The sequence below is a fragment of the Hemiscyllium ocellatum genome, chromosome 20 (genome assembly GCF_020745735.1).
Source record: "Hemiscyllium ocellatum isolate sHemOce1 chromosome 20, sHemOce1.pat.X.cur, whole genome shotgun sequence".
In the NCBI taxonomy this organism is placed as follows: Eukaryota; Metazoa; Chordata; class Chondrichthyes; order Orectolobiformes; family Hemiscylliidae; genus Hemiscyllium; species Hemiscyllium ocellatum.
The window spans coordinates 4,042,602-4,067,386 of record NC_083420.1 but is presented as its reverse complement, the minus strand read 5'-3'; the positions used below and the strand labels follow the sequence as shown (position 1 = coordinate 4,067,386).

Genomic DNA, 24,785 nt, shown 5'->3' with positions numbered 1-24,785 from the left:
GTGAAACCAATCTGAAGCCTATCTAATCAAACTATTCCATTATCAGCTATATGTTTATCCCATGACCATTAAAATGTCCTTTAAAGTTGGCAAGTCTACTACTTTTGCGGGAAGAGGTGTTCACGCCCCAACTACTCTATGAATAAAGACACTACCTCTGACCTCTGTCCTATATCTATCACATCTCCATTTAGAGCTTTGTCCCTTCGTGCTAGCCATCCCCATCTGAGGAAAAAAACGCTCTAGCTGTCCACCCTGTCCAAACCTCTTGTATGTCTTAATTAAGTCACCTCTCAACCTTCTCCAACGAAATCAGTCTGCAGTCCTTCAGCCTTTCCTCATAAGACCTTCCCTCCATGCCATGCAACATACTGGTAAATCTCTTCTGCACCCTTCCATAACCTTCCTATAATTTCTTGACTAGAATTGTACACAATATTCCTAACGTGGCTGCACCAGAGTTTTGTACAGCTGTAATATTACCTCATGTTTCTGAAACTCAATCCCTCTGTCAATAAAAGCTAACACACTGTATGCCGCTTAACAACCCTATCAACCTGGGTGGCAACTTTCAAGGATCTGTGTACATAGACATCGCGATCTCTCTGCTCATCCATGCTACCAAGAATCTTACCATTAGCCCTGTACTCTTTTTTTTTTATTGCTGTCACTCCTTCCAAAGTGAATCACCTCTCACTTTTCCAAATTAAATTCCATTTGCCACCTCTCGGCACATCTCTGCAGCTTATCTATGTCCATCTATAATCTGCAACATCGTTTGGCACTGTCCACAACTCCACCGACTTCAGTGCCTTCCGCACATTTACTAACCCATCCTTCCATGCCCTCATGCAGGTCATTTATAAAAATAACAAACAGCAGTTGCCTCAAAACAGATCCTTGTGATATACCACTAGTAACTGAATTCCAGGATGAACATTTCCCATCAACCACCACCCTCTGCCTTCTTTCAGCTAGCCAATTCCTGATCCAAACTGCTAAATCCCCCACAATCCCTTACCTCTGTATTTTCTGCGATAGCCTACTGTGGGGAACCTTATCAAACACTTTACCAAAATCCATATGTACCACATCAACCACATTACCCTCATCCACTTATTTGGTCGCCTTCTCAAAGAACTCAATAAGATTTGTGAGGCATGGCCTATCCTTCTCAAAAGTGTTGACTGTCCCTAATCAAATTATTCCTTTTCTTGATGGTTATAAATCCTATCTCTTATAAACCTTTCCAATTGAAGTAATCCTCACTGGTCTACAATTATCAGGGTTTTCTCTACTCGCCCCCTTGAGTAAAGGGGCAACACTGCTATCCTCTAGTCTTCTGGCGTTGTTCGTGTAGGCAATGATGACATAAAGATCAAAGCCATTCCCTTGCTTCCCAGAGAATTTTAGGATAAATCCCAGCCGGCCCAGGGGACTAATCTATTTTCACACTTTTTTCAGAATCGTTAACACCTCCTTATGAACCTCAATCCTGTCTAGTCTAATAGCCTATGCCTCAGTGTTTTCCTTGACTACATTGTATTTTGCAGCATGAATACTGACAAAAAATGTCTGTTTAGTGCCTCTCCTACCTCCTTGGACTCCATGCACAACTTTCCACTACTGTCCTGATCTTACCCAAGCCATTCTTTTATTCCTGACATACCGATAGAAAGCTTCAGGGTTTTCCTTGATCCTACCTGCCAAAGATTTCTCATGTCCGTTTCTGGCTCTTAGTTCTCTCTTTAGGTCCTTCCTGGCTAACTGGCAACTCTCAAGTGCACTAACTGAGCCTTCATGTCTCATCTTTACATAAGCCGCCTCCTTCCTCTTGACAAGACATTCTACTTCTTTAGTAAACCACGGCTCCCTCACTCGACCATTTCCTCCCTGCCTGACAGGTACATACTTATCAAGGATCCGCACTAGCTGTTCCTTGAATAAGCTCCACATTTCAATTGTGCCTATCCCCTATAGTTTCCTGCCCCATCCTATGTATCCTAAATCATGCCGAATCGCATTTATAATTGCCTTTTCCCCCAGCTATAATTCTTGCCCTGCGGTATATACCTATCCCTTTCCATTGCTTAAGTAAACGTAGCCAAATTGTGGTCACTGTCACCAAAGTGCTCACTTATCTCCAAATCCAACAGCTGGCCGGGTTCATTACTCAGTCCCAAATCTAATGTGGCCTCACCCCTTGTTGGCCTGTCTACACACTGTGTCAGGAAACCCTCCTGCACATATTGCACAAAAACTGACCCACCTAAGGTACTTGAATTATAACATTTCGAGTCAATATTTGCAAAGTTGTTATGGGGACAAGAACTAACCTGTTATTTTCGCTCCTATCAAGAATCCTATTTGCAATCCTTTCTTCTACATTTCTGCAACTATTTGGAGGCCTAAAGAAAACTCACAACAGGGTGACCTCCTTTCCGGTTTCTAATCTCAGTCCGTACTATTTCAGGAGACCAGTCCTCATCAAATATCCTTTCTGCCACCGTAATGCTGTCCTTGACTAGTATTGCCACACGTCCCCTTTTTTTAAACCACCTTCCGTGTTCTTACTGAAACATCTAAACCTCAGAACCTGCAACAATTATTCCTGTCCCTGCTGTATCCATGTCTCTGCAATGGCCACAGCATCGAAGTCCTAGGTACAACCCATGCTGCAAGTTCACCTACCATTATTCTGGATGCTCCTGGCATTGAATTAGACATACTTCAAACCACCTGCAGGTACATTCTTGTGACCTTGAAACCTTATTTATAACATCACCACCACCCTTGACCTCCTGTACACTGAAACTACAATTCAGTTTCCCATTTTCTGAGTCTATCTCAGCCCTCTGCTACATAAACACTCTTCCCTGCCTTTGTCACCCTGACTTGATTTACTGCTGTGCTGAGTTGGCTGCAATCAGTGCTCCTGCTCTACAAATTTCAGCACATTGAGAAGCCTCAAGTCCAAACTTGCATTCAGCTCTGCTTGACTTTCACTTCTGTCTTTGCTGATTTGCCCAGACTTTTGTTATTCCAAATGAATTGGATTCATAGCTGTCCAAACTTTTTATTTAAGCTCAAGAATGGATTTCCCACACATTCTGCCTCTCTGTCTGCCTCTAGGTTAATTTAGCTTTTCAGCTTCCTTAATACGCAATTTCCCACGCTCGTTGCTCGTGTGTCACTCCTCCCTTGGTTGCTGTAACTTCAGCTGGCTGGAATTAATTGCCTTAAACTCCTCTTCCTCCATTTCATTCTCCTTTAATTGACATATTTGACCAAGCCTTTGGTCACTGTTCCTAATGTGTTTTCTTTTGCCTTGATAGGTCCATTTTTTTCATTCCCCTCTGAATGACATTGGGATGATTTTCACGTTAATAGTACCAAAGTGCTATGTTTTGCTGCTTCTAGGTCTAGAATTAAATTTTGATTAATGTTTTGCAGGTCTTTTTGTGCTCTTTTCTTCATTGATGATGAGTGTTGGAGGAATATCAGCTTCACGTTGGCTCCATGTCCATCTGCTGTATGATACTCTGATGTCGCCAATGAGCTTTTTTGAGCGTACCCCTAGCGGTAACTTAGTGAACCGCTTCTCCAAAGATATTGATACAATAGACTCAGTGATTCCAATGGTGATTAAAATGTTCCTGGGATCACTATTAAATGTTCTTGTTTCTTGCACGGTGATTCTGATAGCTACTCCGATAGCTACAGTAATCATTCCTCCGTTGGGACTTCTCTACATATTTATCCAGGTTAGTGCTAAATACTTAAGAACAAAAAAAATTGTGTAGAAGTCATTTTTTTGCAAGATTATTCAGAGCTTTCCTATCTGTTCATTAATTACAGTGGTAAAATATCAAATCAGAATGGAAGGTAAGTTTATCTGGTGTGACTTTTTTTGTGCTGGGTTCAGCAACTACTAAAAGTTCGTATTGTGCAGCGAAGGAGGTCTGACTTGAATGGATTTTAAAAGAATCCTTGTGCTGAAAATCATTAGGACATTCATGTAGGTTGACATCATTGGAACTTGGAATACCAAGTACTTTTATCCTACTCGAGAGTTGTTCAGAAGAGGAAATTCATGTCAGCTCTGCATGTGGATCCCTGGAGTGCTCTGATTTCTGATCATGTAAAAACCATTCAGTTCATTTATTTGACTGCCTTAGTTTAAAATTTTGTTTTTTTTAAAATTAATTACTGATCTGTGAATTTAGAAATTTGAAAAATATTATCTGAAATGAATAGGTAAACTATATCTCAGTCTCAAAACTGCTGGAAGGAAATTTTGCTGCTGGCCTGTTTAGATTACTTAGTGTGGAAACAGGCCCTTCGGCCCAACAAGTCCACACCGACCCGCCGAAGCGCAACCCACCCATACCCCTACATTTACCCCTTACCTAACACTACGGGCAATTTAGTATGGCCAATTCACCTGACCCGCACATCTTTGGACTGTGGGAGGAAACCGCAGCACCCGGAGGAAACCCACGCAGACATGGGGAGAACGTGCAAACTCCACACAGTTAGTCGCCTGAGTCGGGAATTGAACCCAGGTCTCAGGCGCTGTGAGGCAGCAGTGCTAACCACTGTGCCACCGTGCCGCCCACTGTGTTGTTTTAGACGTTGGCAGGTTGGTTAGTTCAGTTAGCTGGTTTGCAATGTAGAGTGACGTCAGCAGTGGGGTTTGATTCCTGCAGCGGCTGAAGTTACCACAAAGGACTCCTCAACCTCCCCCTCACCTGTGGCATGGTGACCCTGAGGTCAAACTACCACTCGTAGTTTCTCGTGAGTGCGATTGATCCGGTAGGTCTATGGTGACCTTATTTTTTTTATTGTAGGTCAGAAGTCTCACAGAGCAAGCTATAGTCCAACAGGTTTATTTGAAATCACAATCTTTGAGTGCTGTTCCTTTGACAGGTGAGGCAGAGCACACACGCTGAATTTATAGGCAGAGAGATCAAACAACCATACAAATGGTGAGTGGAATGATGACAGGCTGAATAGCAATTGAAGGGATCACTCATGATCCGATTAATTGAGGCAGGGAGATAATTACAAAAAACTAAACATAAGATGGTGCTGGAGACAAGCCAAATGGCTAGAATAACATGATAGGTTTAAGAGACACATGTGAGGGTCTAACCAAAGTAACAAGTTATCCAAAACTGTACAAACTCATTAAGGTAGAGGGATCATAGTTTATCAAGGTGGTGGTGTCAAAACAGGACAAGAAGGAAGATTTTATAAATACAGAACCGCATGTGGAGTTACATGTAACTCCACATGAAGCCAAGTTCATTCGTAGGCATTGATAGATGACAGAACCTTTTTTGTAAAATAGTGGAAAAATTAAGATTTGTGTATTTCTGTTGAGGTATCTTTTTGAAAAAATTTCGTTTAAAACTCAAAAGTGAAAAACTGTAGATGCTGGTGACAGAAATAAAAATAAAATGCTGGAGAATCCGAGCTGGTCTGGCCGCATCTATGGGGAGAGAAAATTGAATAAACAGTTTGAGTCCAATGTAATTCTTTTTCAAACTATTCATATCTCTCAGCCTGGCAGATGGAAAAAAATAAAGTGATACACACAATCAACTGAAGTTGCAACTTTTGTGCACCACTAGTTGCATTTTTTTTGTGGTACTCTTTATTTTCCATACTCTAATTAATAGATTTTACAGGCACGTTAAGTGCAAGAGAACAACGAGAGAGCAGGGTCTCTTAAAGATCAAAGAGGTCATCTTTGAGTTGAGACTCAGGAGATGGGAGAGATAATAAATGAATATTACACATCAGCTTTTACTGTGGAGAAATAAATGGAGGCTAGAGTACTCGGAAATAAATATTGATGTTTTGAAAACCATTCACGTTACATAAGAGGAAATGCTGGAGGTCTTAGAAAATGTAAAGGTGGGTAAATCTCTGGGACCTGATCGAGTGTATCCAAGGACTTTGTGGGAAGTTAGGGAGGAAATTGTGGGACTCCTTGCAGAAATATTGGTATTTTTCATAAATATGGGTCAAGTGCCAAATGATTGGAGAGTAGCTAAAGTTGTGCCTTTGTGTGCTCAGGTGGGATATGAGGAGAAGCCTGGGAACTACAAACCTGAGAGTCTGATTTCAGTTGTTGGAGGTGATTGTAAAAGATAGGATTAATATGCATATGGAGAGGCAAGGAATGGTTAGGGATAATCAGCATGGTTTTGTACAAAGGAAATCATGTCTCTCAACTTGAGTTTTTAACCAAGATGATTGTCAAGGTCAGAGTGGTAGGCATGTTTACTTGGACATCAGTAAAACCTTTGACCAGATTCCATATGGTCGACTAATTAGTAAAGTGAGATCACTTGGGATTCAGGGTGGACTTGCCAATTAGCTACGAGATTGGCTTAATGGCAGGAGATAGTGATGGTGGAAGGTTATTTTTCAGATAGGAAGTCTGTGATCAGTGATGTTCCACAGGGATTGGTGATGGGTCCATGTTTTGTTTGTCATTTTATATAAATGATTTAGATGAGAATATAGGAAATGTGGTTAGTAATTTGTGGATCAAAGGGTCTATTTCAGTGCTGTATGACTGACAGTATGACTCTGACACCAAGATTGGTGGTAAAATGGACTGTGAAGAAGGTTATAATCACCTGGTAGAAAGTGAGGACTGCAGATGCTAGAGATCAGGAATTGAAGGGCTTATGTCTGAAATGTTGATTCCCTTGCTCCTCGAATGCTGCATGCCCTGCTGTGCTTTTCCAGCACGACACTTTTGACTGTGAAGAAGTTTATCTAAGATTAGAAAGAGATCTTGATCAATGGTCTGAAAAATGGCAAATGGAGTTTATTTTGGATAAACGTGGGACATTGTGTTTTACCAAAACAAACAATGGCTGAACATCTGCAATGAGAAGTGCTGTAGAACAGAGAGAACTAGGGGTTCAGATGCATAATTCTTTTGAAGTTTGTATCACACACAGGATTGTTAAAGCTTTTAGCGCGCTTGCCTTCATTGCTCATACCTCCTTTTGAGTATAGGTGTTGGGACATTATGCTGAGGTTGTACATGATGTTGGTGAGGCTTCTGAAGTGCTGTGTCCCGTTCTGGTCTCCCTGTTCTAGGAAGGATAATATTAAGCTGGAGAGGGTCTGAAGAGATTTACCAGAGTATTCCTGCGAATGGAGGGTTTGAGTTACACGGAGAGGCTAGATAGGTTGGGACTTTTTACATGGGGCTTAGGAAGTTGAGAGGTGAACTCCATAGAAGTTTACAAAATAATGAGGGGTATAGGTAAGGTGAATGGCAAATGTCTTTTCCCTACGGTGGAGAATTTCAAGACTAGGGGGCATTATTTTAAGGTGAGAGGAGAAGGATTTTAAAAAAAGAAATGCATTTTTTTGTTTACACGCAGTGGTCGTATGTGAAACAAACTTCCATGAGGAATTGGTTTTGAGTAGTACATGAATAAAAGAATGTTTGAAGGGATATGGGCCAAGCACAGGGAGGACTAATTTAGTTTGGCATTATGGTTGGCATGGACTGGTTGGACCAAATGGTCTGTTTTTGTGCTGTATGACTCTACATGACATTCTGGCTATTGACCATCTAGTTTTAATCTAACTGCAACTAACAGTGCTATTTTTTCAGTTACCTGTTTGACAGGATTATGTATATTGGTTAAGCATTCTGATTTGAGTGATTTGTTTATGATCTGAAATTGAATGAAAGAAACTTTTTGGAATACAGTAATTGCTATAGGTGCTAACTAAAGAAAAACTTTTCAAAAATTACCTCAACCGAAATGACCCCTGATTTTTCGAAGACATTAAAAAATGCTGTTCTCTAATGTCTACAATAACCGGTCATCCGCCGACATTTTCGCCACCTCCAAAAAGACCCCACCACCAGGGATATATTTCCCTCCCCACCTCTTTCCGCCTTCCGCAAAGACCGTTCCCTCCATGACTACCTGTCAGGTCCACGCCCCCCTACGACGCACCCTCCCATCCTGACACTTTCCCCTGCCACTGCAGGAACTGTAAAACCTGTGCCCACACCACCTCCCTCACCTCCATCCAAGGCCCTAAAGGAGCCTTCCACATCCATCAAAGTTTTACCTGCACATCCATTAATATCATTTATTGTATCCGTTGCTCCCGATGCGGTCTCCTCTACATTGGAGAGACTGGACGCCTCCTAGCAGAGCTCTTTAGGGAACATCTCCAAGACACCCGCACCAATCAACCACACCGCCCCGTGGCCCAACATTTCAACTCCCCCTCCCACTCTGCCGAGGACATGGAGGTCCTGGGCCTCCTTCACCGCCGCTCCCTCACCACCAGACGCTTGGAGGAAGAACGCCTCATCGTCCGCCTCGGAACACTTCAACCCCAGGGCATCAATGTGGACTTCAGTTTCCTCATTTTCCCCTTCCCCCACCTCATCCTAGTTTCAAACTTCCAGTTCAGCACTGTCCGCATGACTTGTCCGACCTGTCTAGCTCCTTTTTCCACCCATCCACTCCACCCTCTTCTCCCTGACCTATCACCTTCATCTCCTCCCCCACTCACCCATTGTACTCAATGCTACCCCCCCCCCCCCCCCCCCCCCCCCCCCCCCCAAAGCTTATCTCTCCATGCTTCAGTCTCTCTGCTTTTATTCCTGATGAGGGGCTTTTGCCCGAAACGTCGATTTCGCTGCTTGTTGGATGCTGCCTGAACTGCTGTGCTCTTCCAGCACCACTGACCCAGAATCTACAATAACTGGCCAACTGCAAAGTTTCCTTGCAGCAGCTTTGAGACTGAGACATAGTTTGTCGTTTATTGCTTAGATAATTTTCTAACTGTCTGCTTTGAAAAATATGATTAATGCCAGCTTGCCACCCTTCTTGATGTTGGAAGATAACACTGTTTTTGAACATGTCTGTCTGGGACTCTGGATTACACCTGAGGGATATTGGGTCAAATTCTACCTTGACAAGTGATGGAATTTCAACATTCCATGAATAAATCTGGAATACAAAGCTAGGTTCAGTGATGCCGCAAAACCACAAGTGATTCTTCATTTAGAAAAAAGGCCTAGTTAGTAATGTCCTTTTATTCGGAATGCAATCTGCCCCCTGAAATGGCTTAGCAGGCCACTCTGTTCAAGAGTGGTTTAGGAATGGGAAATAAACTCTGGCTTTGCCAGTGATGCCCACGTCTGGTCAACTAATAAAATCATCTTTTATCATTCTAAATAATTACATAGGCACTGGTGTCAAGAGATTATATAATTTACAATGTGTCACATTCTAGATTTCATAAGTCGGACTAGGTGGAAGGTGGATTTCTGAAACTGATAGAAAACAAACATTATAATGAAAACGATTGTCTTTTGTTCTGTTTTGCTGTGCTCTATTTAATGCATGGAATGCTTAATTTCACGAAAATCATTTGCCATGTAAAAATTAATTTACTTCTGAAGATTTGTATATTTAGTAATGTATACTTGAGATTTTCAAAGAGAAGCCACCAACCTCTGTTCGGAAAATGACGCAGTGAAAATAATTTGGAATTTAGGTGCATGTTATTACATACCATAATGTTAACTGGATTTTTGACCCAGCTACTCATCCAGCATTTACCTGCAGTTTAGTTTAAAGAGAAGGTGGCTTTCCTTCTTTGTTAATTCCAAATATGCAGATGGGCATTTTAAAAGAAAAATCAAAATGTAAAATGTAGTCGCATCAGAGATTATACTCCACGCTTATGGCATTTCTAAAATTCTGACCAATCGGAGAAAAATACTTTAAATGTGTTTTTGGCAATTATTTTAAAATATTCACTTAATTGCAGAAGTTATGAGAAGAAATAATATCAGGTTTTGGAGGTGATGTGACCTAGTTTAATATCAATGTAATTAATGTTATTCCTGATGTGAAAATATTTATTGCTGTACAGTAAATAAACTTAAATGGACAGAAATGTCTATATTTATGTCCAGATTATTTTAAGGTAATAGTGTCAGTGGTAAAACAAACTCAAATGTGATAACTCTAGTTTTTGTTTTGTGCTTTGCTGTGTCATACAGAGCTTTCCTACTTGGAGTTGCTTGTTTATTCTTCAGCTGCAGTCTGTCCTATGCTGCACATGTCTTTTCAGTCTCTTTCCTGACCTTTTTTACCTTCCTTTCAACTCGTCCATTTAATGAACCTTCCATACCCATTGTATCTGCTTGTCTAATCTATTATGTCTTGATTGTTTCTTGACCCACTGACACTAAGCATCTCCAATGTTGGAGAATGTTATGGTATTTTTTTTTCAACAAAGGAGTTATTTTAAATTAATTATGTACAATCAGTTCAGACTCTCTCTTCCTCACAGAGAGAAGAATAAAGATATTACTGTGTCCTTTAGGTTGTGATTCTTTTTTGTATTTCATATTTTATTGAATGAGAAAATAAAGCCTAACAGGTTTGCATCATATATAGTAGATAGTGAAAACATGTATGTTTGTTTTTTTGTAATTGTTATCTGTCTCCCTGGTCCTTTTACCTTTTATCTCTCCAACACTAATGGATCAGTTGTAACTTAAATTTGATGTTGCAGACTTCCAGTTTGATAGTGGGCATGTATTTGGAAGTGGAGGTGCACTTGCTGAGTGTGTGTTGGTAAAGCAAACTGAATGGGGAAGGTGTGGATAATACCTCCTGTGACAAGTCTAGGGTGAGGATATGTGAAAAATGAGGCTTTGTTTTAAACCAAAACAAAAATGCCTTTTGTCTGAGAAATAAAACTCTGAACTTGTTGATATTTCTTCCTATTTTCAGAGATATTATGTGGCTACCTCACGTCAGTTGAAAAGATTGGAATCAGCGAGCCGATCCCCCATCTTTACAAACTTCAATGAAACGCTGCTTGGTGTCAGTGTTATCCGAGCTTTTGGAGAGCAAGAACGTTTTATACATCAAAATGATGTCAGGGTCGATGAAAACCAAAAGGCTTATTACCCCAGTATTGTTGCCAACAGGTAATCCAATAATCTTGTTGTGCTTCTACATTTGGGTCATTCGCACCATTGTGTCTTAGGAATGCAGAAATCATTAAAAGTGAATTCACTTGAAGGCTTTAGTTTAATTAGTTCTGATTGTCAAACCAGATTTAGTGAGAGCAAGTGATGCTTATTATTTGTGCACTGACCTTGAACAGTGAATGTTCAAAAATCACAGCTGAGGGAACAGGAGAGCTGGTTTAACCGATCCTATAATATGAAGATTAACTATTTTATCTTGTTAACGTCCCACCAGGTGGCTGGCTGTAAGACTGGAGTTTGTTGGCAATTGCATTGTACTTTTTGCTGCCCTGTTTGCTGTGGTTTACAGAGATGCAGTCAGTCCGGGAATTGTTGGATTGTCTGTATCATATGCCTTACAGGTATGGAGAATCAAGTTTATCATTGCAATACCTATACTGTCACTCTCATTGTGATTTGGGCTGGTTCCTTAGAATTGTAGCAAGTTTAAAACTTTACTGTCCTTTTTTGTCCGCTTTTAAATTTTACTTTGGAGTGCTGGCAAGATCACCTTTCTAACTACCTTGAGAAGGTGGGGTGTCCTTGACAGGTTGCTGCAGCGTTCTCTATCTGGTACAGACTGCAGTCACAGGGCACCAGAGATGGCAAGGATGGATAATGAGCCTGGTGACAGGTGTCCATTCAGCTACAACCATTTACTGAGTAGTGTACATTGTATGGTCACTCCACAAGCAGAGTAAGGGCCTATTCCATTGTGTGCCTGAATTTGAAACCCCTTGGATGGTGGTAGGTTACCAAGGAGGTGAGGAAGTGATGTCACGAAGAACCAGCCTCCATTACACTGATGAGATCTAACAGAGCACCAGTACTCTTCTACAACATTTGAATTGCTAAGGCGAAAAATATCTTTGTCCTGAAGCAAAGTACGATAACGTTAATGGACCCATTGTTTTGTAAAGCTGCCATCCTGATATCACAGTGGCTTTCGGTAACTGAAGCATATTAGTGAGTTTTGAGAAGATTTGTAGCTCAGATTGAGGTTCTGGATGTAGATTCACTCGCTGAGCTGGAAGGTTTTATTTTCAGATGTTTCGACACTGTTAGGTGACATAATCAGTGAGCCACCAGTGAAGCACTGCTGGTATGGCCCGCTTTCTATTTGCGTGTTTGGGTTTCCTTAGGAATAAGTCTTGGTAAACAGCAACTAATGAACCTAAAGGATCCTTTAGATACTACTAGCAAAACTAATGTCATTTACAAAATACCATGCAAGAACTATATATAAAAAAAAAACTACGTTGGACAAGTAAGCAGGAAACGAGCCACCAATATATATGAACACCAACTAGCCACCAAAAGACACGACCCACTATTACTAATTTCCATACAAACAGGGAAAGAAGGACACCACTTTGACTGGGACAACACACACATCCTAGGATGGGTGAAATTAAGACGTATGAGAATCCTTAGAGGCCTGGTATTCTAACCAGAACACACTCTTTTAATAAACACATCGACTTCAATCCCAGCTGCCTTCCCTTGGGGACAAAAGCTGGAAATGACATCACCCACCTCAAGAAACCAAGACCTATAAATAGAGAGGTGGGACATACCACCAGGGCTTCACTGGAAACTCTCACTGATGATGATACCCAGTCATGGTGACGAAATGTTTGAAAACAAACCTTCCAGCTCAGTGAGCTAATGTATGTACTTAACTACCTTAGTTACAAATCTTCTCAAAAATTGCTAGTGTTGACACTCTCAGAATTTATATAGCATTTAATACATGCACATTTGTAGATACATTTTTTTTAACCAACATTCCAATTTATAGTCCGAGATGTACAGCACGGAAATGGACCCTTTGGTCCAATTGTCCATACCATGAGATATCCTAAATTAGTCTAGTCCCATTTGGCCCATATACCCATCCAGATGCCCTTTATTAAATGTTGTAATTGTAGCTGCCTCCATCACCACCTCTAGCAGCTCCTTCCATAAACTCATCACTCTCTGTATGAAAATATTGCCTCTTAGGTCCCTTTTCAAATCTTTCACCTCTAACCTTAAACCTGGGCTCTCTGGTTTTCGATCCTCCACCTCGGTGAAAAAAAATCTTGTTGATTTACCCTATCCATGCCCCTCTAGACTTGAGAAACCCCTAAGGTCACATGTCAACCTCTGATGCTTCAGGGAAAACAGCCAAGCCTATTCAGCTGTCCTTTATTGCTTAAGTCCTCCAACTTTGGCAACATCCTTAAGTCTTTTCTGAACCCTTTCAGGAAGAGCAGAATTGAACCCATTATTCCAAAAGTGATTTAACCAATGTCCTGTACAACCAAAACATAACTCCCACTCTCCATGCACTGACCAATAAGGGCAAGTGTACCAAACACCACCTTCACTATTCTGACTACCTTCAACTCAAGGTCCCGTTGTACTCTTGGGTAACATTCTTCATTGTCCAGTACACCTCCAATTCTGTATCATCTGCAAACTTACTAACAATACCTCCTATAATTCACATCCAAATCAGTTATATAAATGTGGGCTCAGCACCAATCATTGTGGCACATCACTGGTCACAGCTCTCCTGTCGGAAAAGCAACCCTCCATGAGCACTCTGTTTCCCCAAGTTTTTAGCCAACTTTGTATCCAAATAGCTAGTTCTCCCTATATTCCGTGTGATGTAACCTTGCTAACCAGTCTACCATGTGGAGCCAAATTGAACTCCTTACTGAAGTCCACATAGGTCATGTCCATTGCTCTGCCCTTATCAGACCTCTTTGTTACTTCATAATAGCTCAATCAGGAAGGTGAGACATGATTTCCCATGCAGAAAGCCATATTGACTATCCCTAATCAATCTTGCCTTTTCAAATATGTGTAAATCCTGTTCCTCAGTATCTCCTCCAGCAACTTGCCCACCGCTGATATCAGGCTCATCGGCGTATAGTTCCTGGTTTTTCCTTAAAAAATATCATGTTGGCCAAGCTCCAGTCTTCTGGCACCTTACCCATGGCTATTGATATAAATATCTCAGCAAGGTGCCCAGCTAAGTTCTGGAACATACTTCCACCAGATTTGCTATTTGGCAAAATAAAAAGTGAAAGTAATCAAGAGCTTGCTCCTCGAGAGTTAAATGTGTATAAAAGGATACAAGCATGGGAAGTGTAGTTTGTTCAGATCACCCTGATCAAACTGAATGTTAGACAAGAACAATGGGGTAAACGTTCTGCTCCTGTTCCCATGTTCCTAAGAGCATCTCATTATTATTTAGATAACATCAACGTTAAACTGGATGGTACGCATGACCTCTGAAGTAGAAACAAACATTGTTGCAGTGGAAAGAGTGCAAGAGTACAGTCATACTCCCAAAGAGGTAAGGTTCAAAATTGATCTATGTCTGAGATTGGATGAGCTGGTAAAGCAACACTGATGCTGACATTGTAATCTGCCTGTAGATTTCAGATACTAACTCAGTAAATGGTGTGTATATGTTTCTCCTTTTTTTTTTGGCCAGGCTGTGGGTGTCCCTAGTTGTAAAAAGTGAGGTCTGCAGATGCTAGAGATCAGAGCTGAAAATGTGTTGCTGGTTAAAGCACAGCAGGTCAGGCAGCATCCAAGGATGCTTGGATAGATATAAAGGTAGGGAGATATTGAACAATTCTTCCGCCGCCTTCGCCTCCGTGCGCTCCCTACCTTTTATCTTAGCCTGCCTGGCACCCTCTCCTCATTCCTGATGAAGGGCTCTGGCCCGAAACGTCGAATTTCCTGTTCCTTGGATGCTGCCTAACCTGCTGTGCTTTAACCAGCAACACATTTTCAGCGGTGTCCCTAGTTGCCCTTGAGAAGGTGGTGGTGGTGAGCTGCTGTCTTGAACTGCTACAGTCTACATGTTTTAGGTTGACCCTCAATGTTGTGAGAGAGGAAATTCCAGGATTTTGACCCAGTGGCAGTAAAGGAATGGTGATATATTTCCAACTTAGAGTGGTGAATGGCTTAGGGGGATGGTGTTCCTATGTATCTGCCCAAGCTGTTCTAGATGATGGTGTTTGTGGGTTTGGAAGATTCTGTCTAAATACTCTGTGAATTTCTGCAGTGCATTGTAGATAATATACAATGCCAGAGGTTTGGTTAACTTGGTTAGTTGGACAGCTTATTTGCAATGCAGGATGATGCCAAATATGTGGGTCCAGTTCCCACACTGGTTGAGGTCACCCATGAAGGATTCTCCATCCCAACCTCTCCCTTACTTGAAGCATGGTGACTCTTGGGTTAAACAACCACCAGGAGAAAGTGAGGACTGCAGATGCTGGAGATCAGAGCTGAAAATGTGTTGCTGGAAAAGCGCAGCAGGTCAGGCAGCATCCAAGGAGCAGGAGAATCAACGTTTCGGGCATGAGCCCTTCTTAAACAACCACCAGCCATCTCTATCTAATGAGAGATCAGCGACATTGTGTGGTAAGACAGTGGTGACTTTACCGTCTGACATGCTGCTGCTACTGAGCTTTGGTGGTGGAGGGAGTGTATGTTTGTGAATGTCATATAGGGTGTTGATTTTACAAAGTAAGTTGCAGGGTCTGCAGATGTTTGTCCTGCCAACCGTTCACTGAGATATTTTTGGTGATCAGTCACTATCCTAAAGTATCCACCAATGTAGAATATTGATAACATCAGAAATTCTGTTTTCTTAAAGATAATGATTTTACACTAGTGTGGGAGTGATAAAACAAAGGGGTTCTGCTGAACATTAACTTGTGTTGTAGAGAGATTTGGTGAATGCAAAGTCAGCAGTCTTGATTCTTATGGTGTATGGGAGTGTTTGCATCAGCCTGCTCAGATAGGTCAGGAATGTATGTGCCCTGCTGATGTTAATGGTATTGCCTCAAGTAAATAAAACTTCCCAGAGTCCAGACAGGTGAGTAGATTCACCATCTTGTGAATCTTAAATACACCCCAGAATGCTTTGTAACAGGAAGCTTGAAGTCATAAATTATAGTGATTTTTTTTTGTCATTAATTCAAAGAATGAGGGCATTGCTGGCTAGGCCAGCAGATATTGCCCAAAAGGCAGTTGAGAGAAAACCACATTGCTGTGGGTCTGGAGTCACATGCCATCCAGACCAGATAAGGATGGCTGTTTCTTTCCTGAAAGGACACAAGTGAACCAGATGGGATTTTCCAACAATCATTCGACTTTTAATTCCAGATCTTTATGAATTCAAATTCCACCAACTACTGTGATGGGACTCAGACTGAGGTCCCCAGAACATTCCCGGGGTCTCTGGATTAACAATCCAGCCGATAATACCACTCGGCCATTGCCTTCCTTTCACCACTTTGCAGCTTTAATAATGAGAAAACAATAATAAAAGCATTGATTAAAATTTATTCGATCATGAGATATGAGCAAGTGAGAGTCGACCACCTGGAGATGAATCTAGAGTCATGTGTAGACCAGACGAGGTAAGACTGACAAGCTGCTGAAAGGTTATTGGTAAACCGGCTTGGACTTTACAACAATCAACAATGGTTACCTGGCTGCCATTCACTAGATTTTTGTTCGACTTTTTAATTAGATTTAAATCTCGCTATCGGTCAAGATGGGATTCGAGCCTGTGTATTTTAACTCTATTGTCTTCTGGTTTTTTGTAGTCATGGGTTGAAATTAAATTAGTATTATCTTTAACGATTTGTGGATTCAACATGGAGCACTTTTCTCAAAACTAAATGTATTTAATATAAACGTATTGGTCATTTATACTTGTTGGAAATCCAGGCTCTCTTTATTTTTCAATTCCGTGTAGGCACGTTGGATTAACAGAAGTAATCGACCACCTCAAACATGGCCTTCCGAAGGCAAGATAGAATTTGTAAACTATGGTTTACGATATAGAGAAGATCTTGACTTGGCACTGAAAGACATTACTGTATCCATCAATGGAGGGGAAAAGGTGAGAGATTTGTTGGTGATCAGAGTTCAATGTTCAGTAAAAGCAGTATTTAGCTGAATTAGTGACAGTGCTTAAACTGTTTTTGACTGTAAACACCATTCTTGGGAGGTTAACTTTTTGGATTTGGCAATTACTGGTTTCATTCAACTTCTGATTTCATCTTTACCATCTGCATATTTTTTCTCTTGATGACAAGTGTTTTAATTGCTACCTTGCATCAACTTTATTTGTATAATATAAATTCTGTTGAAAATGCATATGTTTTAGGCCTTTTTTAACAGAAGAGTTGCAATGTGATTTGTGACAGATTGCATGTCTGTTTCAGTCACCCCTATGTAATCTGCTCAGATTATGCTATTAGTAATTCCTCGAAAGTGGTTTGTATTTTCTTTCCTTACAAGGTTACATTTTCCCCTTGTGTAAATAGCTCTAAAGTATGCTTGCAAATTCTAACACATTTAAAACTGCCAATGTTTGTGAAGAGGGGAAGGTTAATGAATTACTGAAATTCTGAAAACAATTTCAGAAAACAAGAACATGAATCTGATACTAACTCTCGAAGGGATAGCATATATTTGAATACTGCTGTTTTTTCTTTAACTACAAGGTTACTGTTGTGTTATTGTTACCGTTTAGATTCCAAGAAGTTTTACTTTCTTGGATAAGATTTAAATATGTTGTTACAACTCTCAAAGTTACCTTGGATTTTTCAAATCTATTTGTAGCTGTAGTGTTTGAAATTTCACTGGACATCTTCTGCAGGTTGGAATAGTTGGAAGAACAGGAGCTGGTAAATCTTCGTTTGCACTTGGTCTGTTTCGTATAATTGAACCCGCTGAAGGACAAATCCGTATTGATGGAATTGACATTGCAAACATAGGCCTTCATGACCTCAGGTTTCAGATTACTATCATACCTCAGGTGTGTAATTACAGTTTGAATTTATGGGGTATAGTTTTATTTAGTAAATTTGATCTACAAAGTGTTCTATAGCAGTTCTTACAACTGATCGTGTGCAATCTGAACTATATTAGGACCCAGTCTTGTTCGCTGGCTCACTTCGAATGAATTTGGATCCCTTTGACCAGTACTCTGATGCAGATTTATGGACAGCTTTAGAACTGGCTCACCTAAAAACCTTTGTGTCTGGCCTTCCTGATACACTGAGTCACGAATGTTCTGAAGGAGGAGAGAATCTCAGGTAAAATGCAACCATGTGCTTTAAAAAGGAAGTAGAAATTAATTCCTCCCAAGTCATTTTGAATTAGATAAGTTTATTAAAAATGATGTTGAATAAAACTTGCAGATTTTATGAAAATAAAACAAAGAATGGTGGATGCTGGAGACCTGAAACAAGAACAGTGTTGGAGAAATTCAACAGGTCTAGCAGTATCTGTGGAGAGAGAAACAGATTCACTGTGTTAATGTTTCTACAGAGCACATTTTTATTTTCAGATCTCCAGCATGGGCAATATTTTGCTTTTATTAATTGTTTTTATTTCATTGCCACGTCTCTCCTGAGTGTGCACACCTTGAAGTCCTGCATTCTGTCTATTTTAATCTTTTGACATTTGGGGAGAGTCATGTTGTATATCTTTTGAAGTGAAGAAATGTTGAGACACTGCATCGTGTTCCGATAGCTTAATGGAAATGTGCCTGTCTACTTGGGTGAGCCAAAGAAATTGGCATTTCGTAAAAGAAAAGAAGAATGAGGGGGACATAGATTTAAAGCAAGAATGATGTGAGGTAAAAGCTTTTACATACAGTGAGTGGTTAGTGGCTGGAATGCATGACCTGGAACTGTGCTAGAGGCAGGATCCGTTCAGACATTCAAGAGGGGCAATGTACGATTATTTAGACAGACATGTTGTGCAGGGATATTAGGAAAAGGCAGAAGATTTTGCACAATACTAGAACCGTGAGTTGACAGCATGGAAACAGGCCCTTTAGTCCAACTGGTCCATGCCAACCAGATATCCTAAATTAATCTAGTTCCATTTGCCAGCACCTGGCGCATATCCCTCTAAACCCTTCCTATTCATATACCCATTCAGATTCCTTTTAAATGTTGTAATTGTACCAACCTTCACCACTTCGTCTGACAACTCATTCCATACATGCACCACCCTCTGTGCGAAAATGTTGTTCCTTAGGTTCCTTTTTTTAAATCTTGCCCCACTTGCCCTAAAACCAAAGCCGTGTAGTTCTGGACTCCCCCACTCCAGGGAAAAGACAGTGTCTACTTATGCTATCCATGCCCTTCATTATTTGCCTTTGCAAAATGCAGCACCTCACACATTTATCTAAATTAAACTCCATCTTCCAGTCCTTGGCTCACTTACCCATCTGATCGAGATCCTGTGGTACTCTGAGGTAATTGTTGCTGTCTGCTATACCTCCCAGTTTTGATGTCACCTGCAGTGCAGGCACAATGGGCCAAATAGCCTCCTCCTGACCTGTAACGATTCTGTAATGTGCTGAGCTACAAAACTGATGGGCTTTAAGTGTTTGGTTTCTGCAGTTTTTGTGTTAAAGTTCCAGTGGATGAGTGGGAGGAACTCTGGAAATTCTCCACCAAAATTGCAGTGTTTTGCTTTCCCCCTCTAATTTTAGTCAGAAAGGCACTGTTTATTTTCAGATTTGGAATGAGTGTCATATCAAGGCATTGAATGAAATTCAACATTGCAGTGTTTTGTAATTTCAGCGTTGGACAGCGACAGCTGCTTTGTTTAGCACGAGCACTCCTTCGGAAATCGAAAATCCTCGTTCTTGATGAAGCTACAGCGGCTGTGGATCTAGAAACGGATGAACTCATCCAGTCAACGATAAGAAACCAGTTTGCTGACTGCACAGTGCTCACAATAGCCCATCGTCTTAAAACCATTATGGATTACACACGGTAATGTCACATTTATGTTGAAATTTATGGATATTTGCAAATGACATTGTAATGAGTCCATGTTTTCTGATTTATGACATTGACTGAGGATCAAAGGAGGTAATGTTTGTCCATCTGGCCGGTTACAATTCATCAAGTTGATCTTCTGTAACTTCTCTGGGGTGACATCATTGGAGCTCAGTCTCTATAATGAAGGAAGGACTCTGTCTCTCGTTTCCTCTCTGTGTCCTCTTTGTCTGATGAGAACAGGTTGTTATTGAACCCTGAGTGTGGGAATGATGGGGCATCATCTGGACAGTCCCCAGTCTGATGTTGTGTGTCTGTTAGGTGGACTGCAGCTAAAATTACTTCTTAAATCCGCTTGTTTATCAGGAGTTGATTCTAACTCCCTTTTATTAGAAGTCTTTTAATACTTAAATTATCCAATAATCTGATCTATCATAGAATAATAAAATACAGAAGAGGCCCTTCGACCCATTGAGTTTGTACTAACGGTGGCTCAGTGGTTAGCACTGCTGCGTCATGGTGATAGGGACCCGGGTTCAATTCCAGTCTCAAGCAACTGTCTGTATGGAGTTTGCATGTTCTCTCATGTCTGTGTGTCTTTCCTCTGAATGCTCTGGTTTCCTGTCACAGCCCAAAGATGTGCAGATTAGGTGGACCGGCCATGTTCAATTGCCCATAGTATCCAAGGATGTGTAGGTTAGGTGGGTTAGCTATGGGGAATGCAGGATTACAGGGTTAGGGTACAGGGTGGGTCTGGGTGGGATGCTCTTCAGTGGGTCAGTGTGGACTTGATGGGCCAAATGGCCTGCTTCCACACTGTAGAGATTCTATGAAAACTACACTAAGTCCGCACTAGTCCCGTTTTCCTGCACTGGGTGCATGGCCTTCAATGTTATGTCATTTTAAGTGTTCATTCTGAGTACGTTTTAAGGTTGTGAGGTTTCCTGCCTCAACTCCCCTCCCAGGCAGTACATTCCAGACTCCCCACCACCCTGTTAGTGAAAAACAAATACCTCCAATCCCTCCTGCCTTTTACATTAAAATTATACCCCTATTTTGTATATGCCCCTTTGTTATTGGACTAACTTGGACTAATCTACCTTCACCATGCCCCTCAGAATCTTATACACCTCTGTCAGGTCCCTCCCCTCTCCAGGCCTTCTTGCTCTGAATGAAAACAACCCGAGCTTATCCAGCCTCTCTTGGTGGCTGAAATGCTGCATTCCAGGGCAACATCCTGGTGAATTTTCCCCTGCACCCCCTCCAGTGCAATCCCATCCTTCCCACAGTGAGGGGATCAGAACTGCACACAGTATTCCAGCTGTGGTCTAACCAAGCCTTGTACAGCTTCAACATCACCTCCCCACTCTTGTAGTCTATGCCACAACTGATCAAGGCAAGTGTCCCCTTATGCTGCCTCAACACTGCTTAGTAGCAGTGCTAAACTAAACCACCCTATTAACCTGGCTTTAAGGATCTTTGGACAGAACCTCTGTTCCTCTGAGTTGCCCAGTGTCTTGCCATTCATTGAGCACTCCCTTGTCTTGTTACTCAGAATCATAGAGACGTACAGCACGGAAACAAACCGTTCGGTCCAACTCCTCCATGCCAAACAGATCCCAATCCACTCTAGTCCCACCTGTCAGCTCCCGGCCCATATCCCTCCAAACTCTTCCTATTCGTATACCCATCCAAATGCCTCTTAAATGTTGCAATTGTACCAGCCTCCACCACTTCCTCTGGCAGCTCATTCCATACATGTACCACCTTCTGTGTGGAAAAGTTGCCCAGTGCAGGAAGGACAGGGAATCTGGTCTCTGCTCCATCTACAAGGGTTAGGCTTTGGTGATCTTTGCCAAGTCATGTTGTGACATCTATTAATAAAGTATCATCACAAAAGCATGTGAACAAATCATTTCAGAGTGAAACTTGACAAGGGAAAAAAACTTCTGTTTTTAAGAAAACAGTTTGAGGTAGTTAAAAATCACACAACACCAGGTAATAGTCCGACAGGTTTGATTTGAAGCACACTAGCTTTCGGAGTGACGCTCCTTCAGGTGATTGTGGACAACCACCTGATGAAGGAGTGTTGCTCCGAAAGCTAGTGTGCTTCCAATCAAACCTGTTGGACTATTACCTGGTGTTGTGTGATTTTTAACTTTTGTACATCCCAGTCCAACACCGGCATCTCCAAAGTTTTGAGGTAGAGATGTATCCTTTTAAATTACATTTTAAAAGTGAACTTCTGATAGGCAAGTCTTTATTCTTGCAAACATTTTCTCCTCTTGTGTATTCAGGGAGTATTTGCTCATGGAGATAAATGCATTGCATGTTCAAATTCCCTTGGGCTCAATGTTTCATAGATTGAAAATGGTAAATTACTCGTTGGGATATTCAGAACTATTTTCATGCCTCTTGTGATTTTTCAAAAAAGAAATTGAAAACGATTAATGGGAAAATTGGGAAGTCCAGTTGTTGCTATGGCTTGTGTTTTTAGTCAGAGCACAAAATCAAGCCAATACATGCACTAACTCAGATTCAGCAGCTAAAAGTTTCCATTCATGTTCACGGTGGATACAAAATCAAAATCACACTGCCACCAGCTGGGGGCTGGCCTATATGTCAGAATTGAGATGTTGTGTTCATGGTGCTGAAGCATAAACCACTCCTCTGGTGTTTTGGTTCCAATAATGGATGCTGGAGAAAGTGTTTTCCACCTCATTTCCAGCAGCCCGGGATTCCGCTTGCATCTTGCTGACCCACTTTGAATAATGTGGTTTGACAGAAAACAAAATAAGACAGGACTATGTATGCTGGCTATCTGATGCAAACAACAGAAATTGCTGGAAAAACTCAGGTCTGGCAGCAGCTGTGGAGAGAATAAGAATTAGTATTTCTGGTCTGTGGCTCTGGAGTGCAACTGGACTCAATGTCCACTCTGCTTTCTGTCCACGGATGCTGCTGAGTTTCTCTAGTAACTTCTGGTTTTAAATAATGTGGTGTTTGAAAGTTGTAGTTGAGGAACTGATTTTAAAATCTCCAAGCTCTTGAAAAGCTGCTCACTTACCTGATGAAGGAGCAGCGTTCAGAAAGCTCGTAATTTCAATTAAACCTGTTGGACTATAACCTGATGTCGTGTGACTTCTGACTTTGTCCACCCAGTCCAACACCAGCACCTCTACATCCTATTCTGCCTCAGGCTCTCCGTTCCTAAACTGCAATGTTGTTGTGTGACTTCTGCTTTTTTAGGACCGGGAGTGTACCATTGAACATATAATCATTGTAAAGAGACATAATGTAGGGGGTATGCCCCTCTGTTATTCTTTATTTCCAGCATAAAACACTGAAATAATAACACAGCTTTGCCTTAAGTAAAACTTATCAGTAGAGTGCCTTCTCATTCGCTGCCTGGACTGACTACTCAGACACTGCAGAGATCTAATATTTGAGGTATATAAATTTTTGCTGTTTTAACCAGAATGCTGATTAAAACAATGTTTGTTATAATATAATACCATGTTGATAATGATAAATGGGATGTAATTTGTTTGTGACTGAAAGAGGAAATCATTGGACAGGGACTGTGCACGCCTCATACGGGGAAAATATTTTTCACTGCAGCTGATAATAGAACATGGGCACTTTATAAAGACCTGTCTTTTTTGTCTTTTGTAGGATTATGGTTCTAGACAAAGGCCGGATTGTGGAGTTTGACACTGTATCTGACCTTCTCCACAGAAAGGGAACCTTCTACAAAATGGCAAAGGATTCTGGACTTTTGTAATTGGAATTATATTTTCAGGGTTGTTTCAAGTTGGAGTTGTTACATACATTACATCAAAACGAACTTTGAATGTAAAATCCTTTAAGTTGGCAATTGGCACCTGTTTATAAAAAGTTTTGTATAAAACAAAATATTTTCATATACCTCTGCTTTTTAAAGATTTGATTTTTCTTTTCAGGTGATAATTGTTTGCTTATTTAAATATTTATAGTACCTATAAATATGAAGATCAAAATAATAGGTGCAAAGCATCAAAATATTGAAGTTGTAGTGCATTATGGTACTGCATTTATTTTTGACAATTGTTATTTCACGAATTATAAATCATGAATGATTAATAAAATTGTAGGTGCCTGAATTTGAACAGATTCTCATGCTATCATTGTGAGTCGAACTTCTGTAAGTCTGGGGTCATGAAGCACATTGTTTGCTGTTTAGTGCGACCTCACATCAGCCTCAGTGTGTCAGCATCCTGTCAGAAACTGAACTGGACTTGCCACATAAACCCTGGCTACAAGAGCAGGTCAGGGGCTGGGAATACTGCGGCGAGTAACTCACCTCCTGACTCCCCAAGGCCTGCCCCACCATCTACCAGACACCAGGCAGGAATGTGATGGATTACTCCCCACTCGCATGGATTACTGCTGCTCCAATAATATCTGAAAGTCACTTGAATTTTGTGCCATAGAAGGAGACCATTCGATCCATCTTGCCTGTACCAGTTCACCCCCTTCAGCCAATCTCCTGCCTTTCTGCATCTCCCTGCACACCATTTCTGGCAAGTTTGTTTGCAGATGTTCTGTCACCGTGCTAGGTAACATCATCAGTGCCCCTCTGGTGAAGTGTTGGTGTTCTGTCCCACTTGCTGTTTGTGTCCCAGTTTGCTGAGGTGCAAACATCTGGAAACAAAACTTAACAGCCCAGTAAGCAAGTCAATAACTCCTCCACAACCTGCGCTACAAATCTTCTCAAGAACTTGGAACACTGTCTATCCAAATAATCGTTTAATGACACATGAAGCTTGACACCATCCTGGACACAGCATCCTGCTTGATGGGTACCATAAATGTTTATTCCCTCCACAACTGCTGTAAGTAGCAGCAGTGTGAACTCTTGA

General features: G+C 41.2%; 1 protein-coding gene across 2 annotated transcripts in view; it reads left to right on the top strand.

The window, feature by feature from the left end:
- The window catches only part of abcc1 (ATP-binding cassette, sub-family C (CFTR/MRP), member 1), a 104,339-nt gene extending 80,435 nt beyond the window's left edge, over positions 1-23,904 (top strand). For both annotated transcript variants that reach the window (XM_060840425.1, XM_060840424.1), the window contains exons 23-31: positions 3,454-3,764; positions 10,815-11,014; positions 11,292-11,418; positions 14,304-14,405; positions 16,833-16,979; positions 17,742-17,900; positions 18,014-18,180; positions 19,684-19,878; positions 23,560-23,904. In XM_060840425.1, the coding sequence (XP_060696408.1) occupies positions 3,454-3,764; positions 10,815-11,014; positions 11,292-11,418; positions 14,304-14,405; positions 16,833-16,979; positions 17,742-17,900; positions 18,014-18,180; positions 19,684-19,878; positions 23,560-23,668 (1,517 nt within the window). In that variant the 3' untranslated portion in view covers positions 23,669-23,904. The remainder of the gene's footprint in view (positions 1-3,453; positions 3,765-10,814; positions 11,015-11,291; positions 11,419-14,303; positions 14,406-16,832; positions 16,980-17,741; positions 17,901-18,013; positions 18,181-19,683; positions 19,879-23,559) is intronic.
- Positions 23,905-24,785: the final 881 nt, after the last annotated feature.